This window comes from Harpia harpyja, chromosome 9 (genome assembly GCF_026419915.1).
Source record: "Harpia harpyja isolate bHarHar1 chromosome 9, bHarHar1 primary haplotype, whole genome shotgun sequence".
Lineage (NCBI taxonomy): Eukaryota > Metazoa > Chordata > Aves > Accipitriformes > Accipitridae > Harpia > Harpia harpyja.
In genome coordinates this window covers 41,688,757-41,712,589 of record NC_068948.1, presented here as the reverse complement: position 1 = coordinate 41,712,589, position 23,833 = coordinate 41,688,757, and the positions used below count along the sequence as shown (strand labels likewise).

The window sequence follows — 23,833 nt, the reverse complement described above, 5'->3', positions numbered from 1 at the left end:
TGCTGTAAAACAAACTGGTAAAACTACATGTAATTCTTATCACCTGATTATCAAAGCTACTGGGGAACTGGAGGGAGACTGGAAGAACTGAACATCAGAAAAGACTGGAAGAGTTGGTAAGTAAAGCTTCACTGACCGATGGCTCTGTGCACAAAGAAGAAATGAACATGTCTGCAGGGTGTAAACATACAAATGACAGAGGCATTAATATGCTACAGAGGGATATAATTCTCTTCATTAGTAGGGATGAAAATGAGAGAGAAGCAATTTGAGTATCCAGGATAAAACATAGCGGCTGTGCAAGGGCAGCCTGTTCACAGAATAACAGGCAAGCCGTTACTGTATTAGACTTCTAAATGATTTTTGCACAAACCAGCAGTATTGCAGAGAACAATCCTGCCTTTGCATGAGCAGCAAAGGCGGCTCTGAGATACCTGCTCATGTCTTATTCCTATGACTCCTCAAATGAATACTGAGTGAATTCTGGGACCACAAAGAATGTATGTTCTACTGGCATATGAACAGACTGCTTCCCAGTGCAATGTAACCAGGGCTTACTTATGGACTGTGGATTACAGCACTACACATTTGACACAAATTCAAGCAGGGGGTAATGTCCAGGCTTCTCTTACATGATCGCACTGCTTCAGAGCTTTACTGGTGATCTTAATTCTCTGGAAGGAGACCGTTTCTTTCTTCCAGTGACTCCTAAGAGCTAGAGAATCTGGATGAAGCATCTGGGGAAAGAGGGACCAGCCTTCTCAACAGCTTCTCACTTGTAGTTGGCATTGTCCAAAGGTATGATGTTAATCAGCATCGGAGAGACAGAGTGAGGGTCCAGGCCTGAAGCTAGTAGTTGCAAGGAGGGAGCATTATGTCTGCACAGCAGGAGAGAGCAGAACTGAATGGTGTCACTTCAGGGTTGATACTGGAACTTACCTAGTGCTCCACTAGAAGCAAAAAAGTGAAACTGCCAACAGAACATGCTGGACAGCTAACACAACACACAAAGCCTTCCTCTCTACCCACTCCCTAAATCCTCATTTATCTCTTGGGACAGTAGCTCTGCCTCTCCTCTGAGATAATTTGCTCACACCATACACTCATACATTTCAAAGCTGCCCAAGTTTTTTAAGAGGGCTCCAGAGCTCAAACACTGATGATCCAGAAGGGAGTCAAAGTGCAAATCAAGTGAAATGCAAAAAGAAATAATCTTTCATGCTCAAGTTTGAACCTCAACAACAACCCTGAGCAGTGGTTAGGCCTGCCTTTTGTTCAGAATTTTGATAACGGAGACCTAGTGTCAATTAACAAGAAATAAACCACAGCAATCATGCTGAGTTTTCCCCACAAGATTTTCTGCTAGATGTTTAGGTCTCACAGTATGTGTATATATATGTGTGTATATATATACACACACACACACACACACACACACACACAACTACTTTACTACAGTCTGAGGTGATAAAATCACGAGCATATTAGCTGACTCAGATGATGGACTTTCTCCTACCTGGCATTGTCACTGGTCTTATTTGCCACTGGCCAAAGCTGCAGCTGCCACAAGGCTGGTGCCCGTTTTGGCACTGGTGCTGTGAGCCATCTGCAGACAGGTTTCCTGAAGAAGCCCAGAGAAGAAGTGCAGAAGGGCTCCGTAACTCTTGTTCTTCAGAAGAGCTGTCTCTTACTTGTTCAGGAGATCCTGTGTACTTGCCAAAAAGAAAAAAGAGAGAGAGTGGGTTGGTGGGAGAAAAAAATGTATGGAAAAGTGAGGGTAGAAAGAAAGAAGGGAAAAAATGAAAGGTAAGGTACAGTGAAATAAAAATAAATACAATGGGCTGTGCATGCTTCTGCCATTGGTATCCTCTTGTTGGCCTCAGCGGTCCTGCCATCAGCTTTCGTACCCCGCTGAGGATTTACAAAAATAAAAGCCTATATTTCCACACATCATAATTTACAAAAGACCAGATACTGACTCCCAAGGCAGGCGTGACTGCTATCTAAATGCTGCTGAGCCTGGTAGAGCACTCCTCTTCCCCACTCCTAGGCCTAGGCCAGAGTGATAGGAAAGGTGTCAAGTTATTGAGCCACTGGGCTTCATTTCCCAAGAAGTGCCTTTCGGTGACAGTGGAGATACACTAAAGCCATCAACCATTGCGTTAGGGCTGACAAAAGATTGATCCATGGATAAAAGAAGCAGGTTCTCTGCAATTTTGAAGCACAAAGTTTACTAGCTGTTCTCCTCTCTGCTTTCAGAGAGCTTCAAACAGCCCTCATGGGAGAAAAAAAGGACTTCAGTTCACACAAACCACATCCACTTAGTTTATTTAACTCATGCACAGTGTTCATGATTCACCAAGTCATTTTCAGTGTCCTGACAAACTCCTGCCACAGGCAGCTCCTCCCTCCTTCCATCACAACTTTCTTTTCTATCCCTTATGACCCAAAAGCAGTCCAGAAACAGAACATTCCCCGTGCAGAAAAGTCTTCTCCTTTGAGGAATCCAACCCAGGGTTGTTCTTGCAACAAACAACCGGGATGGACAATACCTCCCTCTTTTGTTTCAGCCTTAATGTTCATGGAAGTGCCAGATTCAGCTTTGCAAACTGAAGTCCTTTTTTCCAGAACTGATTTAGCTCTGGTAGAGGCAGTGGGTACATTTCATGGATTCTGGAGAGGGCTATGTCTGTCTTTGCCTGGTGAGGTCAACCTTGAGATTGACTTCCCACCTTTTGATACCTGGGTTATGGTCTCTGATTAGTAGAAATGCAGCAAACCCATTGACTCATTGTTTAAAGGTGACTGCAGAGAAATAAAACTCACATAACAAGGGGTATTTAGGAAGGGAACATGTCAGGTTCTGGTTTAGCACTTACTGCCTGAATTTTTTCTTGCATGAAGATAAATTAAAATATATTTGCAAAAATATAGGTTCTTTTCCACTTGCACCAGGATCAGGAAACTCCTAATACAGGAAATAATTACTGTTACCTGCATGTCCTAACTGACCAGCTCTGGCTTCTGTAGTGCAGCCATTGTCAATAGTTTTGTGACACAAGCAATTACAAACAGTTTCTGTGCAACATTCATATTAGTTATTTCTCTCTTGCGTTACGTGAGACAGTGACAATGAGCCTACAGTGGGATCATCACAGTTAAAAAGTTTTCTGACTAGCCTGGCCTCACAATTTGTTTGCCATCCTCAAAGTTAAAACTGAAACTTGCATCTTACTAACATTCTACTCAGCAACGTACCAAAGGTATTTAAGCCTAAGTCTATCTCTGTTCGCAGAGATGAAAGTTATGCTAATGGCTGAAGCTAGTGCGGGAGACAATTATTCTTGGGCAAACTCTCCCCAGGCTGAAGAATCCTGGCTTTCCTGAAGGCAGTTCTGCTTCAGCTTTTCCAGGTCTTCTTCAGAAATGGAATTAGGCCCTTAAGAAAGCTGTCACTTAAATGTATTTGCCAATGAGAGGTCATCTTAAATAAACCTCTACGTACTTGTGATCTCATTCCACGTTTAGCCAAACAATGTAATAGATTTTCTTCAGCAAATAAACCAGAATTCAGCAAAAATAAAAGCAGCAAAATCAACCTTTTTATCAACCTCCCCCCCGCAACATCATCCTCCACCAGGCAAAATACTAAATCTACATTAGTATTTTGGCAGTAAGGAAATATTCTCAAAACAACAGTATCGCAGTAGTGATGGCTTCTGCTTTGGAAATGTGTTACCTTGATGTTTATATAGCCACAGGAGACCATTCAACAATGGCAATGTGTTAATTCCATTGACATTATCGCTCAAATTCAGTCACAGGGGTTGGCGAATTCTTTTTTTACATGGCTCTTTCATCTAAAAGAGAATAAGGCAGGACATAATGGATGGTTAGTAACATATTGTTAAATGGTTACAAGACACAGGAAATTTCAACTGAGGAATGGGAAAAACTGAAAAATCCAAGTAAATCTTGGTTAGAAAAAAGACTTGGTTTTTCTGCACTGAATTATCCCAATTTCTCAGCAGTCAGAGCTAAGGACTCTCCAAAATACTGAGCATGTTCTACACTTACATGAGCAGACACTTGTTAGTCTTCTCCAGAATTCTGCTCATGGGAAGCTCTGTGTTATCCACCATGACAAAAATCCAGGTGACTTTCTGTATTGCTCTTGTTTAATTCAACTATAGGAGTGGTTCTTAGTGGATATTAATATTCATTCACTCAAAACGAAAAAAACCACAGTTTCAACTAAAATTGGTTAGAAGATAAAATTATAAACAACTTGAGATATATAAAAATGTTCTCGCTTCAAATTCAGTGGCCATTTGGGGTGGTGGAGGTGGGGATTTTTTTTTTTTTTTTTTTTTTTTGGACAAGTTTCCATTTTATGGAGCTAGAAAGTGGAAGATAAATGGTTAACTGAAAAACTCACCAGGTAGTGGGAAAGCTCTGATGCACAATGCAGTTCTTTTGACCCTTATGATTTAACGAATAAATCAATGGTGTTATTATGAAATAGGTGCGGAAAGTGAATATTGACAAAGCCCAGATACAGAACCCACCAAGAATAAGCCAGCTTCTAGTCCATCATATTCAGTAAATATCACCAGTTCTGCTGCTACTGTTCTGAAAGCTACCTGGACTTCCTTGCTGGAACAACATCAACCACCGAGGAAGGGAGAAAAAAAGCTGTTAAAGAAAATTATATTCCCAATAAACACCCTGCCCCAGGGATCACACAAAGACAGGTATCACTAAACGGAACTTCATTTTATGATCTCCCTTCCTGGAACTTCTGTAGATAATGCCAGTTGCTCTCCAAAGTTCCTCTATATGCCATAACCATCATAATTTCAGGAGAATTAATTGGGGAATTTTGACTTCCTTAGTATTGCTCTCAAATTGATGTAGCACAATTTTAAAACTATAGTTTGTTCCTGTTTGATTTGTTATCAAAACCTCACATTACTTTATAATTTTATTCGCACACCCTACCATACCCAAGCCTGTTCTTTATAGTCACTCAGTTTCTCACAAATTTCATTTGGGCTGAAATTTTTACCAGCGAGATACTTCCACCTTTCTTTGGCCTTCCGCATTTTTCAGTGGTTAACTGTGAACTTTTGAGTTTGCGAGTACTAAGGAAGTTAAGTCTATTTATTTTAAAGCATCTGTTTTCGATGGAAATTTTAGCTGTAGAAATACTTCAGGTCACTGAAGAAATTGTATACAATGTAAGCTACGGTGAAATATAAGCTGATGACGCCCTTCGCTACCTTCATTGAAATCAAAAGTAGTCATTTATATTAGGGTACCTTGTTCAATCAAGCACATATTTGAGAAGAAACATTGTCCTCCTCTGCTCTCCCTCTTCCTCAGCAGACTCTCTGCACTTGGAAATAACATTTCCATATTTTCATATTCTTTACAGCTACTTTTCCATTTGTCTTCATAGTACCAGATAACACAACAGTTGCTACACTGTGCTGCCTTTGTATCTGAGTTGTCATTACTGAAATGTGACCGTACACACAAACTGGGCATTTTAATGGTAATGTAAATATTTCTGAGTTTCACCGAAATTGCAAGTTCACCTTACCAAAAAAGCAAATGCAGCAGGGGTGCATATAAGCACATAGTATTTACTCTCTCTCACATTTTAATCGAGTTATCAATTGTCTAAAAGTGAACTCATTAATTTAGACGGCAACATCTCCAGAGCCATCATCTGAATTATGTGCAGTTGTTAAAGGACCTTGTGTCTGCCTCTTAACAGCTGCCAATACACATGTCGGAGGAGCGAAGCCTGGGGAGTTGCTCTGCTCCTGCAGAGGAGGGTTGCCGCGCTCAGACCAGGCTGAGCACCTGCCAGCCCAGCTGAACCGGGACATATTTGCGGCCGATGGGGAGGCAGTGGAAATGATTAAATGGGATTAAAATGACTCTGAGGCTACAGGCTTTCTAGCAACCCTGCACCGCTTTCTCATTTTTCGTCTTACATTGAGAAAACCCGCTGTACTAACAACTTCCAAAGAAAAGTACAGCCCTGGTAAAACTTGCCATTGTAGGAGAATCTTTACTCAGTTCATTGGAAGATTGATTTTGGAGACAATGAAAAGCATCACAGTGCATCCGAGAGTGTAACAGTAAATGCACTTGGCTTGTTTGGCTTCTACAGAAAGACCCACATCTCTGTCTTCTCACGATTAAAACGTGAACTGACAGCACTGCCTAGATGCCAATGGCTAGTTCTAACTGCACTGGCAGAATTTAAAGGCTTCTTTATGCTAGCAAAGCAAGGGGATCACCGGACCCAGGTTATCAGCAAGAAACTCCCGCACTTCTTTTTGCAGCAATACTTTACACTGTGTGATCCTGAGCTGTTATTATGTTCAAGAAAGCCAAAGTGAAAAATCATCTTGTACCACTACTACTAGCTGTGAGACAATACATCAGACTCTTTTGTTGCGTTCCCAGGAAAGCCCATTTACTTATTAAGTATAGGAAGCATTTCCAGCAGTGCCGTCTATTGGGAAAGTCATAGCGGCACTGTTATTTGTTTGAACTTGCATTGATTTCTTGAGGGCATAGCATTGCAAATTGATGTTGTAAGCTCAGTAACTTCCACTATGAATTTCTAAACGTTAATTTTTTTTTCCTAACCCACTTGAACTTAATGGAAATCTAATACACAGTCTAGACATTCCTAAGTGACAAATTTCCATATTCAAACTACTGCTTTCTGACATTCATATAGCATAGTGGTTTTATATGTCGGCTCAATTAACAAGTTAAGCTATTCTTTGAGAATAGATCTAGTGCTATTTCTTAAGGGAAAAAGAAAATGATCATTGCAATCTTATTGAAGGAGATGCATTTAGAAGAGAAAATGTGACTCTTCATACATTTTAGTGTAACTTAAGGAAATTAAACCTCTGGTGTGACTTACATTACAAGGAATCAAAAAATATTTCTAAAGTATGAAGCTTTTCTGCTCATACAACATCTTTCACTAATTATTACTGAACAGTATGTGTTCAGTGCTATATTAGATAATAGTTCATGCAATGCATATTTGCAAATAAAACTCGGTTGCATATTATTTCTTGTGAACAGCCTTCCATATCTGTCAAACACCTCAGAGAAGTAAAAAGAAAAGAATGTGAATATGTAGACAGGTTCTTAAGCTAACTGTAGTTATACATAACAATTAAGCATTCACACAGGAAGCACTATGTCTAAAATACCTTTGGCCTGCTACATGGCCTTTCACTTGCAGTTAGAATAATATCACTCTAACTAAAATTAAATGAATACCATTCCAACGTGGTTCTCATATGCTTATACCATATATGAACTTTGTTTATATTCCATTTATACTGGAATTCACTGTTGTTTGCAGGGTGTCTGAAAGAGAAGGGAGAAAAAAAACCAGGCTGAGAAATAAAAATCGAGAGGGGGATACCTGTGTCCAATCTGAAAGCAGAAACTACTTTTTACCATGTATATTGACTTGGTTTTAGATAGGCAGTTTCCTTCAGTAAGACAATGTACTTAGAGACACATTGTGAAGTGTTCCTCCCACCGGGATTATATAATTGAATGCTTTTGTACCAAGCTGTATACACAATCATTTAATTGCGCAGATAAATCTTAAATGCAGGCAGAAGTGTGATTCTACTTTTCCCCTTGGTAGAAGTGACTTTGGTTTTCTGATTCTGTAGTCAGTTCGTGGCCTCAGTGCCATCTCACTATCCCATTTCATCGGTATTTCTGCAAGATGACTTGATCTTACCTCCTGGCTACTTTAGATAACAGAGGCTGTTATACAAGATTTTTTCCAAGCTTGAAAGCTACGTATTTCTTCCATCATTTGCATACACATTTTCATCCCTAATTAGAATTTTATTTTAATGAAACTATATTAAAAACACTTTATAGATCCACAAGTTGCAGGTTTATCACCTACTCTTGGGCTCAGTTCCACCATTACAAACCCCATGCCACTGCAATGAACCAGGATTGAATTAATCAAGATTTACACTGATGAAGCTGAAAGCATTATTTGAGTCCTTTTACAAAAGATTAACTGTCAAAAGCTACTTCTTCTCTTGTCCATTATAATACACTGCACATGAAGAAAATGGAAAACACCCAGTAGGCTTTTTATAGGGGAATTAAAAAAAAAAAACCCACAAAAAAACCCCACCATAGTTATGGGGCAAAGAGATTTCGTGTGAAAAGCAAGTCTATAGTGGATCTGGTTTTGTACTAAGTTGCAATATTAACAGCAAAGAAGTGAGGGGTTTTTTGGTTTTTTTTTTTGCTATGGCCAGGAACATGGGACAGAACCCTGTAAACAGACTATGAGGATTCTTTCTCTCTGCTTTGAATCAGACTATGTATCATGAAAAAGACATGTGGTACAGTAGCAGAAGGCCCTTAGAAGTAAGTAAGGTCAAAACCAGCAATGTAATTTAGTCTTTCAGAAGTTTAAAGATAGATCCTGGTCATCCATTTTAAGGTTTGGGGTGGGGGATGGTTTTTTCCCGTCTCCCCCCCCTTCTTTTTTCCCTTGTTCTTCTCTGTCCTAGGGCCCCCTCTAGCGCTACCGGAGCAGACAGAGTAGCTCCCAAAACACAAGGGGATGAAGTTTGGGCAGAGATGCACTCACAGCCTTCGATCGCACTCCAGCCAGACCTGCCACATGCCCTTTTCTTAATCATACATGGCATTTTATTAGGGATAAATCCATCCATAAGATAGAAAATATTTTTCAGATAATATGCAGAAAAGCCCCTTGACATCCATAGCTACTGAGCTGTCGCATCTGAGCACTGCAAGGTTGCAACCTGAGCCTGCATCAGAGCCTCTGCAAGCACTGAACCCCTGAAGGCATGGCAAACAGCTCATGTGCTTCATATAGATGGCTTGTGGGTAGTATGGGGGGGGGGGCTGTGTGTGTCAAACAAACAAGCATGCTCCTTATATAGTCTCTAAGGGCCCAACTCTATTTTAAAGGTCAGATGTGGCCAAAAGAAATCCACAGGCAGCAAGATCCCCACATTATGTGCACAAAGCTGCACAGAGGTCAGTGAGCTCTAAGACAGCTTTCAGGCAGCAGAACAGGGGTTCTGGAGTCGGCTAACAAGCACTTGCTGGTGGGGTGTCATCCTCATACATTCATTAGATAAACTGCAGCAGGAACAAAACCATCTATCCAAGGAGAGATGTGTCTTTAAATCTCTGGTGAGATTTGCCTGGAGTCTCTAAGTATTAATGTGAAAGAGCCATTCAAGTGAAGGTTAAGTCATCCTCCAGAAGCCAACAAACTGCAGGTGCTGGTCTGTTACCCTTCACAATGCTACCTGTTGCACTGTGCCCTGCAGTGCCAGCCGAGTCCCACCAGTGAGGGAAGTACTCACAAAGGCGTAACGCGGGCTTGTACAGCCTGTGTACAGTACCCCAAGGTTACCCCCCAAATCCTGACGCATGCCTCAAAGCTTAGCATTAGTGGATTCCTAGTCATCAGCTAGAAGAAAGGGAAAGATGGCAATTAACACTCAACACCTACACTGAATTTCTTACCATCACCTTCAACTGCAAGAACAAAGCTTCTTCACCCCAGCTTTACATGACTAAGTAAGAGATCACAAAATTTATGTCTCCTGCTTTTTCTGAGCATCTCAACTCATTACCCTGCCACCTTTTTCCTTAAAAAAATATGACAAGCATCTGCAGGAACAGAAATGAGCTATGCTCGGTGTGTAACACTGTACACAGAAGCTACATACACCACACTTTCTTCACCTTCATTGAATTATCAACACCACTGCCAAAACCAGAGTATTGAATTTAACAACGGTGTGATCCCACCCTTGATGGTAAGACTTAAGTCTACTCTCACTTGATCCCTCTGTTTCCATTCGGTCCATTTTGTCTCCTAATCAGCTTCGGCTGCCGTGCCTTCCTCATCTTTTCCTGGTCCCTTTCTCCCTGACCATATGGTGTTTATTTTGGCTGCAAAATACATTAATATCATTATTCATGAGCAAACTTCATTCTAATAAAAAAACGCAAAACAACGAGAACCAAGAGACAAAAACTGACAAACCCTAGTACATGATAAAATTAAGGAAGACACTTGGTATCTTCCTTGATTCGATATTTTGGTTGTGGAATGAAACATTATTAGCTTTTGAAGAACAGCATTTTTCAGTGGGCAGAAGCCACTAATGACAGCTGTGCCCAACAAAATTAATTCTCAGTAAAACACTAGTCCTTGCCTCAGAGAGAGAAATTCTTGATGGTCTTAACTATACATAGATTATATAATCCTTGAGCCAGGAAATGAAATTGTATTAAACACAGCCAAATCCCAGTACTATATACCTTAACAATGGTGATCGGTGAAAGGTTATCTTACCATGTGTAAAAACAATGCCCAATAACAGCACACAAAGTATATCAACTATCCACAAATTACTCTCATCATCTGATTCAAGATAATTTCTTTTTCCATTTGCTTTGGAACAAAAAAATTTTTGCTATTTGCCTGGAAGTCTTAACAGTTTGGCTTTTCAGTAGCCAAAAAGAATTTGCTTTTTAATCAATTACTGGCAGGGGAAAAAAAGAAAAGAAAAAAAAAAAAAAAAGTAAAAGCCTCCTCCTGACCCTACTTGGGTCACAGACCTTACCTTTAAGTTTACTTTAGGCACCAGACATTCCTGTCCGTATAGCTTCACAGGAACAACCAAACCAAACCAAAAAAATACAAAAGCACTATCAGTAGCTGCCATTTATTTGCCTGGCACATTAGAAAAGACACCTGGGGACACTGAGATTTCAGAAGCAATGGTTACCCAGTAAATCCTGAAGACAGATGTTGTGTTTACATCTGATACGCAACTTGGTAAGCTGGACCTTGCCTATACTTGGATTCCAAGCTATTACAACTAGGATTAGACTGAAATCAAAGAAATTACTTCAAGTAAACGCATAACTAACTGCAGTTTTACCACAATGCTTTTTTGTCTTGAAAATTCCACAAAATTATATTGCCAGGTTTCAGAAGTTGCCATATTAAGTGAATACTTCTGTTTGTAAGGATTTGAAGTTCTTGCTCCAAGTACCTTTAGGGATGGTGTTTCAGACAAACACTATATGTCAATGCATCCAGTGATCTCGGCGTCTTCACTCCAGAATATGGCTCCTTGAACTAAAGAACTACATAAATGGTACTTACAGAGAGATGATTTCACACATATAGAAGAACAGTGGCTCCTTTAGCATACATCAGCAGTAATACCCATCGTGGAAGATGGCCCACAGCTGAGCAACACACTACTTAGTCATTAGCAGAAGGGCAGGTTTTGAAGGTGGCAGCCTGTGTAGTTCAGTCTCTGTAACTTCTTGAGCTTAAGTCCTTGAACTACCCGAGAGCATACTTGGAATAAAAGATCATAGATTTTAAAAAAAAAAAAAAAAAAAAAAAAAGGAAAAACAGGTAAGAGTTTTGAATATAGGACAAAACACGTTGCACAGCTGCATAGTCTGAAGATTAAAATGAATTTAGAGGAGATCAGAAAAGTTCAGCTCTTTTTGCTGACAGGAACAGTTTTACTTACTGTTCTAGCTTTCCTTAACCAGCAAAAAATTAAATCCTCCTCAAAAAGCTGGACTAGAAGACAAAAGAAAGCTCAAGACCAGGCATTTTAGCAAGCTCTGGAGGAAAAAAAAAAGGCAAAAAGCAAAATGCGTAATACCAAGGAATCCTTAAGAATAATAAAGGAAAACAACCATTTTCAGTGACCAGATTCAATTAAGAAAATCAAATGCTCTGTCTTCATACATCAAGCCCATGCTAGAAGTGCGGACCTAAGAATTTAAATGCGATCTTAAAGTTAGCCATACATTTAAGAATATATAGTAGTCAAAAAGCCAATGTAGTCCATTCTATTTGGGTGAACAAGCCCTTTTCAGAACTACTTCTGCCAAGCTGTGTTCCGTTTCTCATAAGCAGCTGATTTCTTTTTTCCTGTGCCACCATCTAAAAAAATAAAGATCATGCCTGATTATCTAAAGCTACCTTAGCCTATTACCAGTCAGTGACTATACAGTAGGCTACACAGTATATTTAGAATAACTTACACTAAATTAAAAAGCCAATGCTGAAAACATATTACTATTGAAAATACCCATTTGCTTTTACCATTTAGTTACCTGATCTTTTCCACATCAGTTGCATCCAGCTCACCTATCACTTGTAGTAACTGGACAAGTTACATGAACAGTTGCTAATATGCCCAAAATGGACATGCTCACTTGCTTATAAATTATATTTTGCTCAAAACAAACAACCCAGAATACGAAAATAAACTTGCAATACAAAGTTTGATGCTGCTTCTTTTTATCCATGGTCCATTTACCATTCTTACAGTGAATGAGAGAGATCACTGTAGCAGTGGATCAAATGCCAACTTGTACAGCCAAATATTCTATGCGATCCCATTCACCATGTGTTGTCTTCCCCCTTACGTTGTTCATCAGCATTCAAAGATATTCAGATAGGTGAAAAAGAATTCAGAGCATGTCTCAATGGGGAAGTCAACCCTTTGCAGGCAGTCTTGGCAACACTGGCTGACCCGGGTTCCAGGTCACACAAGACCAAACCCATCTGAAGAGGTCTGGCAGTCTTCAGAAAAGGAAGAAGCTTCCCACCACCCTGCTTCCTCCACTGCTTTCTTATCCAAGAAACAAAAGGAAGGGAGGAGCAATATTTTTTCCAGAACCATGGTACCTTGCCCTCTCAGATGAACAGAGACAACAGTACATTTCAACTTTATTAGAAAAAACCCAAAAGTTTATACAAAGCTCTGCATTTTACAGAAAACCACCTCCCCCAAACACAAAGAAATCTGACATTGCAAGCTGTATGCATTTTCTTTTTTCATATACATACATATATATATGTACGTACACATATATATATGTGTGTGGGCGCACACATGTGTATATATAGTGTGTGATGTATTTTTTTTGCATGGTTTGCATTCATTATTTTACAAAGTTAACATTCAGTAGAAAAAAAGGATCTTTGTTACCATTATTTTCTCATATAAATAACTGTGAGCAGTCCCTCTGCAGATAGATAAAAAACACCTTTTCGTGTCGTTCTGTAAAAAACAGACATTACTGAAACAGTATTGAAATCTTTCACGTTTTTTCAATACCACCATAAAAATATCATCTAGCCCCCAATTCAAAATGCTTGTCCAAGGCATTAGAAGAGACAGGACTGTAAGACAATTCCGGAAAGATCAGTTCTTTAAGCCAACATTCAGGTAGATAATTTTTGCTGGACCTCATACATTGGTGTGAAATGAGCACAAACAGGAGGCCAAGCTCTCTGCCTGGAAAAGCTGGTTCTTTGCCTATTGTCACTGAGTCAAATTCCAACAAAGCACCCAGCAGTGCCAAGGAGCTGACAGACTCTCTCAGCTCACCCTTCTCACCCCACAAGAAAGCCATAGACTTTCTTGATGCATTTAAAACCTCTACCAGCTCAGCAAATTTCTCCTACTCCATTCACCTTAAAAGGACCTGTTGGACTAATCGTGGCATGGCTAGACAGACATTAGGTTGTTGAATTACTCGGAGAAAAACTTAACTAGTGGGGAAAATGCAAAAATACAACTAAAAGGAAGAAAATGCTATAGAAAAGAGCTACTGGAGTGACTTCCAAGGCTCTGGTTTGAAGAAACAGGAACAGTAGAGAGATACGAATTGCAGCTCAAAACATCCTTGTATTTACTGAAGTTAAAGGTGACAGCGTGGTCCAAATTAATTAACTGCCTGGTAAACAATCATTCTTTCTGTCAAGCACCATGATGGGGAGAATGGCGAAGATTTTGAAGGCAATACAAGCGGTAGCGGTGGTAACAAAGGTAATGAAAGTGAAGAACACAATGATGCCAATTAAATGGAGAGTAATGCCAACGAAGATGTTTCAACTGCCAGAGACACTGGCGACAAGAAGAATGGTTATATGGTTGGTGCTGATGATGGCCAGAATTCATTCATATGTCCATGTAGTCATCATCTTCATCAGTATCACTTTCCAGTGAGGACTCCTGGCTTGAGGTCTCTAAGATTTCCAAAGCTGGCTGACAAAGGCTCTCCTTCTTTACATTCGCTGCAGACTGAGCAGACAAAATAGCAGACTGATCCCAAAAAGAGAGAGAGAGAATATATTGCTGAATAGTCAGGATAAACCCATGATCACATGGATAAAAGCCAACTGGTTGCTATTCCTTCACATTCAACAGCTCTCTTACTTCCATAAAAGATATGGCATCCTAACATGAAACAACGTAACATTTACCAGTAGGCTTCCCCACAATATTCTGGTAGCTTTCACTAACTTAAGAACTGCAATGGCTGCACTAGGTCCCTCACCCTTTTTTGTAATTCTTTCTAATTCCCTCAGAAAACAGATAAGGACTAAGATAGCTATGATTTCACCCATGGCCAGTATTTCACCAGTCCTTAAAAAATGGCTCCTGCTGATAACAGCTAGCATCTTCTTCCACTACTTATATGATCTCTGGTTATGAACTGGGGACAGGAACTGTTGCTCCTTTCATACAAGTATTTTATTGAGGGGAGAATTAAGATAAAAACAATAATCTAAAAAATTACTGTTGCCCTTTTATTACCTTTAATTTTTGCTTGGTCTCTTCTGAAATGCTGCCCTTTGGAGAAAGGAGGGTGGGAGTGGGTGGAGTGACAGTGATCTCAGGTGGAAATTTGGTGACAGATGAAGGTATGAAAAGCTTTGGCATGTTGGGCAGAATGCGAGTTTTTATTCGGGTGCCATCTGTCTTGTTCTGCTGACTTCCCAAAGTCTGTGAACTGGAGCTGAGTTCAGGCTTGGAACTGGAGGCTAAACAGAAAATAGTAAGAAAAAACATGTTAGGAAGCTATCTAGGATTTCAGATGTCAAAGAAGAGCCAACAGTTCATTGTTAAGACATATGGCTGGCTCAAAAGGCCTTTCTTCAAGCCTTGCTTTAATCAAGGCTCAGAAACAGAAGAAAGTGCCTCAAGATTCTATAATGACAACTGGAAACCAGTAATAATTTCAAAAAATCTTACTGGACAGCAGAAACTCAATCTGACCAAGCATGAGAAGTGGAAGTGTAGCACTGACCCATCTATATCTAGTTAGAAGGCTACTACAAATTTTCCTACTTGTTGTTTCAGATGCAATCATCTTATCTTTGCATTCTCTAACTGCCTCTCCATTCTGTAATGCAACAAATAAAGCTACTTAGCTTCACTTACGAGTCTTAATTTCTTCCACCATAGTGCTACCTCTTTAATTATTGAGATAGCAACTCCTCAAGAATTTGAGAAAAATATATGGTAACACCCGTCAAAATTTCCTCATTACTCTCTTCAAATCTTGCCATAAAAACCTCCTTGGTGTGCTCATGCCACTGTCTCCCACACTAGTTAGCATTATTTCCACATACTTCCCAAGTGTCTCAGCTTGTGGTCTTTACAATACAAACTTGCTCAGACAGGGCTCATCTCAAGAAGTAAAGAGGGATCCCACCCTTTCCGAGGCATAATCACATTACAAAATAATATATACGCAACAATAACCAGTAGAAGACAATGCTTGCACATTAAAAACTGAGAATTTGTTAAAAGATTTCTTGGTTTCTTACTAATAATGCTGCTTCATATGGAGTCAAAACTATTTTTTTTTAAAGTTATATGAATGAAAACGCCAGAGTCTAATCTCAGACTGATAATAATGACAGGTGTTCATATACATTTTTTCAGATTCAGTCTTGTCAAATCCATCTCTTGCAGATTTCTGGAACTGACACGGCCACTTAAACACAGCAAAATAAAATGCCAGCTTCCTGATGCTACCCTGAAAAACAACCAGCAGTAGAACTAACTACTAAAGGGATGTAAAATTGAATTGTATGTTCTCAACTGTACACAAGAATGTAAGAACTGCCACAACAGATGAGGCACAGCTTTCCATCAAGGTCAGTGACCCGTCTCTATGGGCAGCCAATCATTTCAGACTAGAGTACCAGAAATGATGCAGTCATCAGATGCAGGATAATCTACCTCTCACAAATAAGGAAAAACAAGATAGCCCAAACATGAATATCTAGATTATGCCCATCTGAAATACCAAGTTTTACATTTTTCAATTAAAACACCAACTCCTACTTCTCCTGGGAAGGGGGCAGAGGAGGGATAGAAAGCATTAACTGCTGTAATGCTGTTTTTTATGTTTACTCAGACTGAGTCAGGTTTTGTGAAAAATCATCTCCTTCTGCTAAATATTGCAATAGTGTAATCCAAAGCGTTGTCATATTGCCCCGTGTAAGATTTCAATTAAAAGAAAAATTCTGCTTTAAAGGATGCACAAACTATATAGCATGATAGTCTGGCACTGGGAGGTTTTTTTTATTTGGCTTTCCTGCCGTGGTATTTAGCATGTGAGTCATGCACCAAAAAGAATAACCATTAAGGGACGACAAGGCACTTTCCCAGGAAGCTGGGACATTGCCAGGAATGCCTCTAAACTCTGGAATACTTGACTGGAAGGCAGGCAGAGAAACTGAGGAATATGAATCACAACTATCCAATCAAGCAATCCCTACGGACTGATCCACAGCTAACCACCCGTTTACAGAATTCTTCGAAGCATAGAAAGCTCATACCTTGGGTACAAACATGTCCCGAATTTGTGCTGGTCACTGATTCCACTTGCCAGCAAACAGGCTCTGGTGATGGTGCAACAGTAGCCATTTTCATCTGCTGACAAAGCCGTGACTCCTGTTGCTGAAATCCAAGCCCCTCCAAAGGCACTTCAAGCTCTTCTTCCTCTTTAGTAATGAAATATAATTCACAGATTAAGAAACATCCTGATCTCTCTCCTAAGCCTCAATCCTTTTGCTGTCCAACCAACAGGTAGAAATTTTTTTTTAACCCTTGCTCTAATTTCTAAACCACAACGTGACTGAATGAAATTAAATACTGGCAAGCTAAGATGACAACACCAACTTTTTCATACTTGGTGCCATCAATTCAAACTCTTAAGAAAAAGTAAGTGTCATTTAAAAAGCGAAAGAAAAAAAATCTTGTTTATGACATTTTGTTATACACATGCAACTGACCATTCTCTTTTGGAGATGTGAGGGTTGAAACACCTGCCACACATGCAGAGCAAAATCCATCACCCTTAATGATGAGCCAGCTGTGATCAGTGGGTGCCTCTCTGATCTGCAACCACAGGTACAGGCTACGCTGAAGTGCAGCTTACTGGTAAGTAAGATTAATTACTGGGAACATCCAGTAACAGGGCCAAATCTGGTTTTTATGAAACCAATATCAAGTTATACTAAATGCCCACTTTTCACTGGTATGTCCACGGTACCTCTATAAATACATTAGTCTAAAATTCCCACCTTCTGCTATTCCGGAACTTGGGATGCTTATAACTCAGAATCCACATATGTGTGTGTACAATCTCTTTATTACGTACAAGCTGTATCTGCTTTTAAATTAATGCAGTGTTAAACCAGTTTTCGTACACACTGAGCTGCATGTTGTACATAACAGGAGTAATTTTCACTGAACTACTGAGAGCTACTGGTGCCCTTTCTGGGAAGGGCAGACTGAAACAGCAGCAAGCCTTTCAAGGCTATGGACACACAAACAAGCTCTTATTCTCTGATAAAAATGAAGATACCCTTCAAAAAACAAAGAGCTGTCTAGTCTAATTTGAACCACCTTATATTTACACAGGCTAAGGTGTGCACGAGTAGCTATCACAGACCAGCAGATGCAACATATAATTCAGTCTAACTTGCTCTGAAATTCTTTGTATGTCCATGCTCTAAATTAATTTAGGATTTTCACAGTGTGATGTCTTAAAAAGGAATATATATTTCAGCTTTTTTTCATTGGAAAAATACTCCCACCCCCTCAAGTGTTGAAAACACTTCTCCATCTTCATCAGTGTAGATAAGAACTTGGAATTTACCATGGTAATATTCTCCTGTACAAGAGTTCCCCTTGCAGAAAACGCTTAAGACAACATTACAGCTTGACAGCTTGGTAAAACTCAGATCAATGCAGTCTGAAAGATGCAACTTTTTAAATGAATCAGATTTTCTAGGGTTCTTGAATAATTTGTACAAAAAAAGGCTTACCAAAGCAGGCTGTAAGTTCTTTCATCCACTAATTTTCATTGGTAAAGAAAAGAACCCATCATCTAAACTTGTAGCTGATAGCCAATATAAGCCTTAGGATAAATGAGTTTGCTTGTAGAGAATTCTCCAATAGTTCCCAAAAAGGAAAGGTCACGCACTACAGCACAAATCACAGGCAGCTTCTGTTCTGTGATGTTCCACTCACTATCAAGCACAAAATGGAAAGGTCTAATGCAGAAGAATGTAGTTCTCATTCTCAGCACTCTCTTGCACATTTCTCTATGGATACTTCAAAATACAGCATTGGAAATAGGAAAACAATACTTGCATCTATACACGTATTGTATTAATAGACCAAATCAGCTTAAAAACAACACAGAAGGAAGTACTTAACTACAGGAATCTTGACTAGGAAAATCGTAATTCCTTGTTTCCCTGTTTAAGAAGCAGAGGATAGCTGAAGAATCATTTTGTGTATCTGCCTGCCCTTTATACCAGACACATGTATGATTTAACAACATGCTGACAAAGTACAAGAGACTGTATGAAGAAGAATCAGCCCTAACGTGGCCTGAAGCCAATATACACATATCCCATTACACTGCTAGCGTCTGACGATAAGCTGTAGTCTAAACCCAGAAGACTCCCACACTGAAATGGCTACAAGACACTTGATCAAAAGATAGGAAGAAACATTACATCAACATTTGAGGAAAAGCAAGATGAAAATGATGATTTCAGAAGATCACCCTACAAGACAGCTAAAAAGTCAACTCCTTTTTCATTTACTCCAACACTCCAGAATCACAGTCTTAAGTATCTAGGGTAAGTACTAACAGAATCTTTCTTATCCACTTACTGATCAAGAATACAAAACATTAATAAATTTAGCAGATACAATACTATATACAAATAAACTGCAAATCCTACAACCTCAACTATACTGCTAACTGAGAACAGTTTTGTATATACTCAACTGCTAAATTACATTAGGGACTTATTAGTTCACCATTCAGAATAAGAGCTCTGATTTGCATTATTGTTTAATGACAAAACTCTACCTCTTATGCTGATTACAATCCTTGTTTAATTATAAGATATATCATTGCTTAAGATGATTTGCTGTGCTTTATTTTAACTAAAATATGCCCCACTGACAAAAGCTCTTTTGAGCAGCCTATTTCTAGGAAGATGCTACAAACACTGGTATCAGTCTATGTTCTTTTATGAGCAATCAGCATACTCATATGCATCTCCATCTTCCATGTCATATTTGTTTTTGTTAAGTTTTGAAGATCCAGTTTTATAGTGTAGTAAAATTAGATTTAATTTGAATAAAATTATGTGTCAGCCCTTTTTCACGTAGAAGTGAATGGAAATGAAAGGGCAGGAGTCTGGCACACTAAGCATGTTATTTCTATCACTGCACTTCTGGAAACAACACTTGTTAATATTCCATTAGGCTGCGTCTTTCAGTACATGAGAAATCAAGAACCGCTGTCTGTTAATCAATCCCTTGCTGTCAGAGGTGTTAAATACACAGTGACTGAATTCTATCCCCTGACTGGGTCATACAATATATTCTTTTAGGACTGTGCAATTTTTAATTTTTTTTTTTTTTTGTAACAGTCACTTGAGTGGCATTATTTCTAAGTTGAAAATAAAGTTAGTAAACATATTTTTAAGAATTCTTGAAAATGACAAGAATTGTTTGTTTCAGGTGTACATATCATAATTTATACTATTTATACTTTAATATAGTGCACAGATATTTACATCTTTTTTTCATTACAGACAAAAAGGGCAAAAGAGAGAAGGATAATAAAGAAGAAACACACAGTTGGATCTCCTATTATTTGTCTAAAACAGATTTCTGAAGAGAATATCTTGATATTTGTCTTGTGGAAGGTGCTGTTATAGCCCTGAACATGATGTCCTAGTTTTTCTAATAAAAACTTTCCCCAGGGAGGTAAAGACTCCACTAACTCACGAGCCACAATATTCTGCACAAGTGCAAGAGCACAAGAATGTAAGTACAGCACATTCTGAAGGTGTTCAGAAGCTCAGCTTTAATATCAGTTAACAAATCTTTTGGTAATACCCAGTACTTGTACTGTCCTGGCAGGTTCTCAAACATTAGCTCTACAAACCCAGTTTAAAATAAAATCAGTTTCTGAAGACATAATATGCAATAGTCACTTCTCTCCAGGCTGAAGACGGGACAGGTACTGTACTCTGGAGATCCATTTAGCACTCTCACCCCACAACACAACACACAAAAATTAAGCACATAGAAAAAAACACAGATTTGCAATGCATATTATTATTTATATTGAAAAGTTCATCTCCAATCGAGCTGAATTACAAGTATTTTTTTTTAGCCTTCCCTTTCCCAACAACTGTCTAAATACATATAAAATAGTATACACATAGAAAGAGGGACATCATACCTTTCAACATCTCCCTGCTTTAGTGAGGAAGAAACAAGCTGAAAACAATTCAATGCAACAACCTACTCCAGCTTTCCTCTCCAACCTCTTTCCACTTGTTGCCAGGGTAACCAGTGTTTGCAGATGCCTATAGCGGGCGCCTGGGTTCATGACTTCATCACAGTTAATATTCTCGCTCTCAGTCTCTCTTTATACAGAGAATACACTATATACATATATCCACACACTATAAACATACAGATTATACAACTCCTGCAACCGTTTTTGTACTGAGACAATTTACTTTGCTATTCTGATGTGTATAAACTCAAAAATAACACCGTAAAAAATATTCACTTGGCAACTTGCAGATGTGGAGAAAGTTTAAAAGCAGTAGTACTGTAACCAGTAAACAGCTGCTCTGGTTTCTCTGCACTGCACTGTACACTTAATCATTTGATTTCATCAGGCTGTCAGGTATGAGAGACATTAACATTACAGTGTTATAAAACATTTTATGTGGAATTTCAAAAAATCCTTTAGTCATGCACTAAGCCTACTACATGACAACTGAAAGACAAGCCCAGAAAATGTGACTAGCACCTGGAAAAAAACGTTTTCCAGTTTCTGACGGAAGCAGTTTGAAGTATTATAGCACAGATATGTTAAAGGATACAAGCAACTTACAGTGCATGCACAAAACATCGTTTCATTATAGGAAAAAGGAAGGAGCTGAGCTTTGAACTCCAGGACAGCATACTAACATGATTTCAAAAGCAAATGCTTGGAGAAATGAACAGACAACAGCCTCAAGTGATTAAATAAAGCACTTCCACCACTTGCCTTCATCCCTCTGCAAAACACCTTCCCAGCAGTTCTGTGTGTCAAGACAAAACACCTGAAAATACATTACTATGATTTAGCAAGTCTGTACTACCTTGCCTTCCAACCACTCCAAAAAGAGTAAGGACTGAATCCCGTGTGCCTACAGACACTAGGAAATACTTATTTTACTAGTCCCAGTAACAACTGGTTTACTTTGTATTTTAATGGCCACCCACAGCACATGCAATTGTTCACAGAACTGACTGTTACTCGTTTACCATACAAGGTAGACTTTTTTTTTCATGGTGATGGAAATGGGTCTGATCCTTCGCTCCCTGGCACAATGGAGTAAGTATCTTACCACATTTCCAAAGAACAGTGCTAATGTGAAAACAATTACTTTTCTGTATTCCATCTGCCTCACCCTCCAGTGTGCTGGGAAATAATACAGCTTTTTTCCCCATACAGCAGTTGCAAAGGCCATGGAAAGCTTGAATTTGAAGAAGCTCAGAGTTTCCTCATATACTGTGCTACTAAGTCAACGGAAAGACTGCACTGGAACACAGGTTGGTTCAGCTGAACACAGTTTGGTTAAGGATGCTGACTTACAGAAATAATGGGGGCATCAGCCCTCAAACTGTATCTGCCATGAGGTACTACACCACAGCAGGCAGTAAGACTACTTGGTTCACCACAGGATGCAGTAGGTATACTTGGCAGCCTTTCCTTACACAATTTTCTTTCTCTAAATTCATTCCAAATACCCTGCCATGAAATTTATTTCTAAAAAACCACTACTAAGTCATAGCTGTAGAAATAAGTATTTGACTTGAAATGCCAAATTCAGGAAATTACATTCAAAGCTGACATACAAAGCCATGTGTTAAAAATTAAGCGTCAGAGTAATTTTGGAGGCGAAAAGCTGCAGAACACAAGTTCTATTGCCCCCCGAAATGCAAAAAATTCAAGCAGCCTGGTGAACAGAAGTTCGCACTGTAATAGCACGGCATACTGCTATATTTATCGCTAGGGTCCTGAACAGAGAGTCTACTGTACAATTATATGAGACATACCCCAAAATGCTTCCTAATGTTGAGGTCAGCTGTCACAGCACAACATTAATGTGATTAAAACTTAGAACAGGTGGCTGCTCTGAAAGTGCTTCATAGAAATAGTCCCTGGCCCAGTCTAATGGCAGAGACAGTAGAGTTCCCATGTCCAAAAACACTTCCTGCCACTACCAAGTTTCCTAGAGGTGCAGAAAGCTGGCATGCGTGTTGGTAAAGAAAAGCCCTGAAGTTCAATACTAACTTTCTCTCCCTCTTTTTAAAACAAAACAAACCAGAACAAAACAAAACTTCAATTAAAAAAAACGTATGGGCGTAGATCAAAAAGACAACAGTTTGATATTCAACTATATGAGCTTTCAAATGGCATTATAAAAATACAGCTAATTGATATTTGTGTTTTAATATCTGACTCAGCAAGCACGCATCATTTGGAGAGCATCATAGTAGTACCTGTGGATAGTAACAGTCACTCATTTGCAGTCTACTGCTTCTGAATTTTATGTACTTGTTATCTAATGAAAGCCGTAAAGCCTTTCCTTCTCTGTATTTCATCCTTCTTTGGCCTGACAGCCAGCTAAGCACAATGCAAATTAGCAAAAGCAGCTGTTAGAAAAACCTCTTAAAAGAATATAATGACACCCCACAATTTTCTAAGAAGTTTGTAGGTAATGTAATACCTGTGCAGTAGGCTTACAACTAGATCTCTCTCCAGTCTTCATTTGTGCAGGAATATATGTAAATTTTATGCTGCTGGCAGTAATCTAAAACCAGTGAAACTGAAACATATTGTACCAATATAGTATCATTACCATGTTCTTTTACAAAAGGTCTCCAGAAAATGTGTTCCATTAGTGTAACATATCCATAGATCAGTGACTCCCCAGGATTTTCAGGGGGGATCTAAGGGTACAGGGGTTAGAAAGCCTCTTGGACCACAAACCTGCCCAGACCGCACCAACCCCTGGCTATGTAACATCACCTCACAGGCCACAGCTGGGAAGCTGCCGCTCCTGTCCTGTTCTTACTGATCTAACACGGGTACATAAAAACAATGACAGTTTTATTTTCAAAGGATTTTCTGCACAGCATTGGATTGAATAAGTAAAACTTGAAAAATCTGAGGAGCAAAGATCAGAAATAGGCATTAAGTGTACTCAAAAAATCTTCTGGAATGCATTTGTTGCGATAGCAAAGCAAACCAGCATTACTTCCAAAGGGAAGAGGAAAAGACATGACTGACTGGTACTGTCTAGGCA

General features: G+C 39.2%; 2 protein-coding genes across 9 annotated transcripts in view; both read right to left on the bottom strand.

Annotated features, from left to right (window-relative positions):
* The window catches only part of LOC128146166 (T-box-containing protein TBX6L), a 28,347-nt gene extending 23,693 nt beyond the window's left edge, over positions 1 to 4,654 (bottom strand). For both annotated transcript variants that reach the window (XM_052797332.1, XM_052797333.1), the window contains exons 1-3: positions 4,569 to 4,654; positions 3,740 to 3,860; positions 1,517 to 1,712 (exon numbers count right to left, since the gene is read on the bottom strand). The gene's annotated coding sequence lies outside the window, so the exon portion shown is untranslated. The remainder of the gene's footprint in view (positions 1 to 1,516; positions 1,713 to 3,739; positions 3,861 to 4,568) is intronic.
* An 8,181-nt stretch (positions 4,655 to 12,835) lies between these two features.
* Positions 12,836 to 23,833, bottom strand: part of CABIN1 (calcineurin binding protein 1) — a 120,436-nt gene continuing 109,438 nt past the window's right edge. For 5 of the 7 annotated variants that reach the window (XM_052798162.1, XM_052798166.1, XM_052798165.1 and 2 more), the window contains 3 exons: positions 16,760 to 16,924; positions 14,724 to 14,950; positions 12,836 to 14,228 (listed from right to left, as the gene is read on the bottom strand). In XM_052798162.1, the coding sequence (XP_052654122.1) occupies positions 14,085 to 14,228; positions 14,724 to 14,950; positions 16,760 to 16,924 (536 nt within the window). In that variant the 3' untranslated portion in view covers positions 12,836 to 14,084. Of the gene's footprint in view, positions 14,229 to 14,723; positions 14,951 to 16,759; positions 16,925 to 18,287; positions 18,458 to 23,833 lie in introns of those variants that run through there. The other 2 variants (XM_052798167.1, XM_052798168.1) reach the window with 2 other exon arrangements.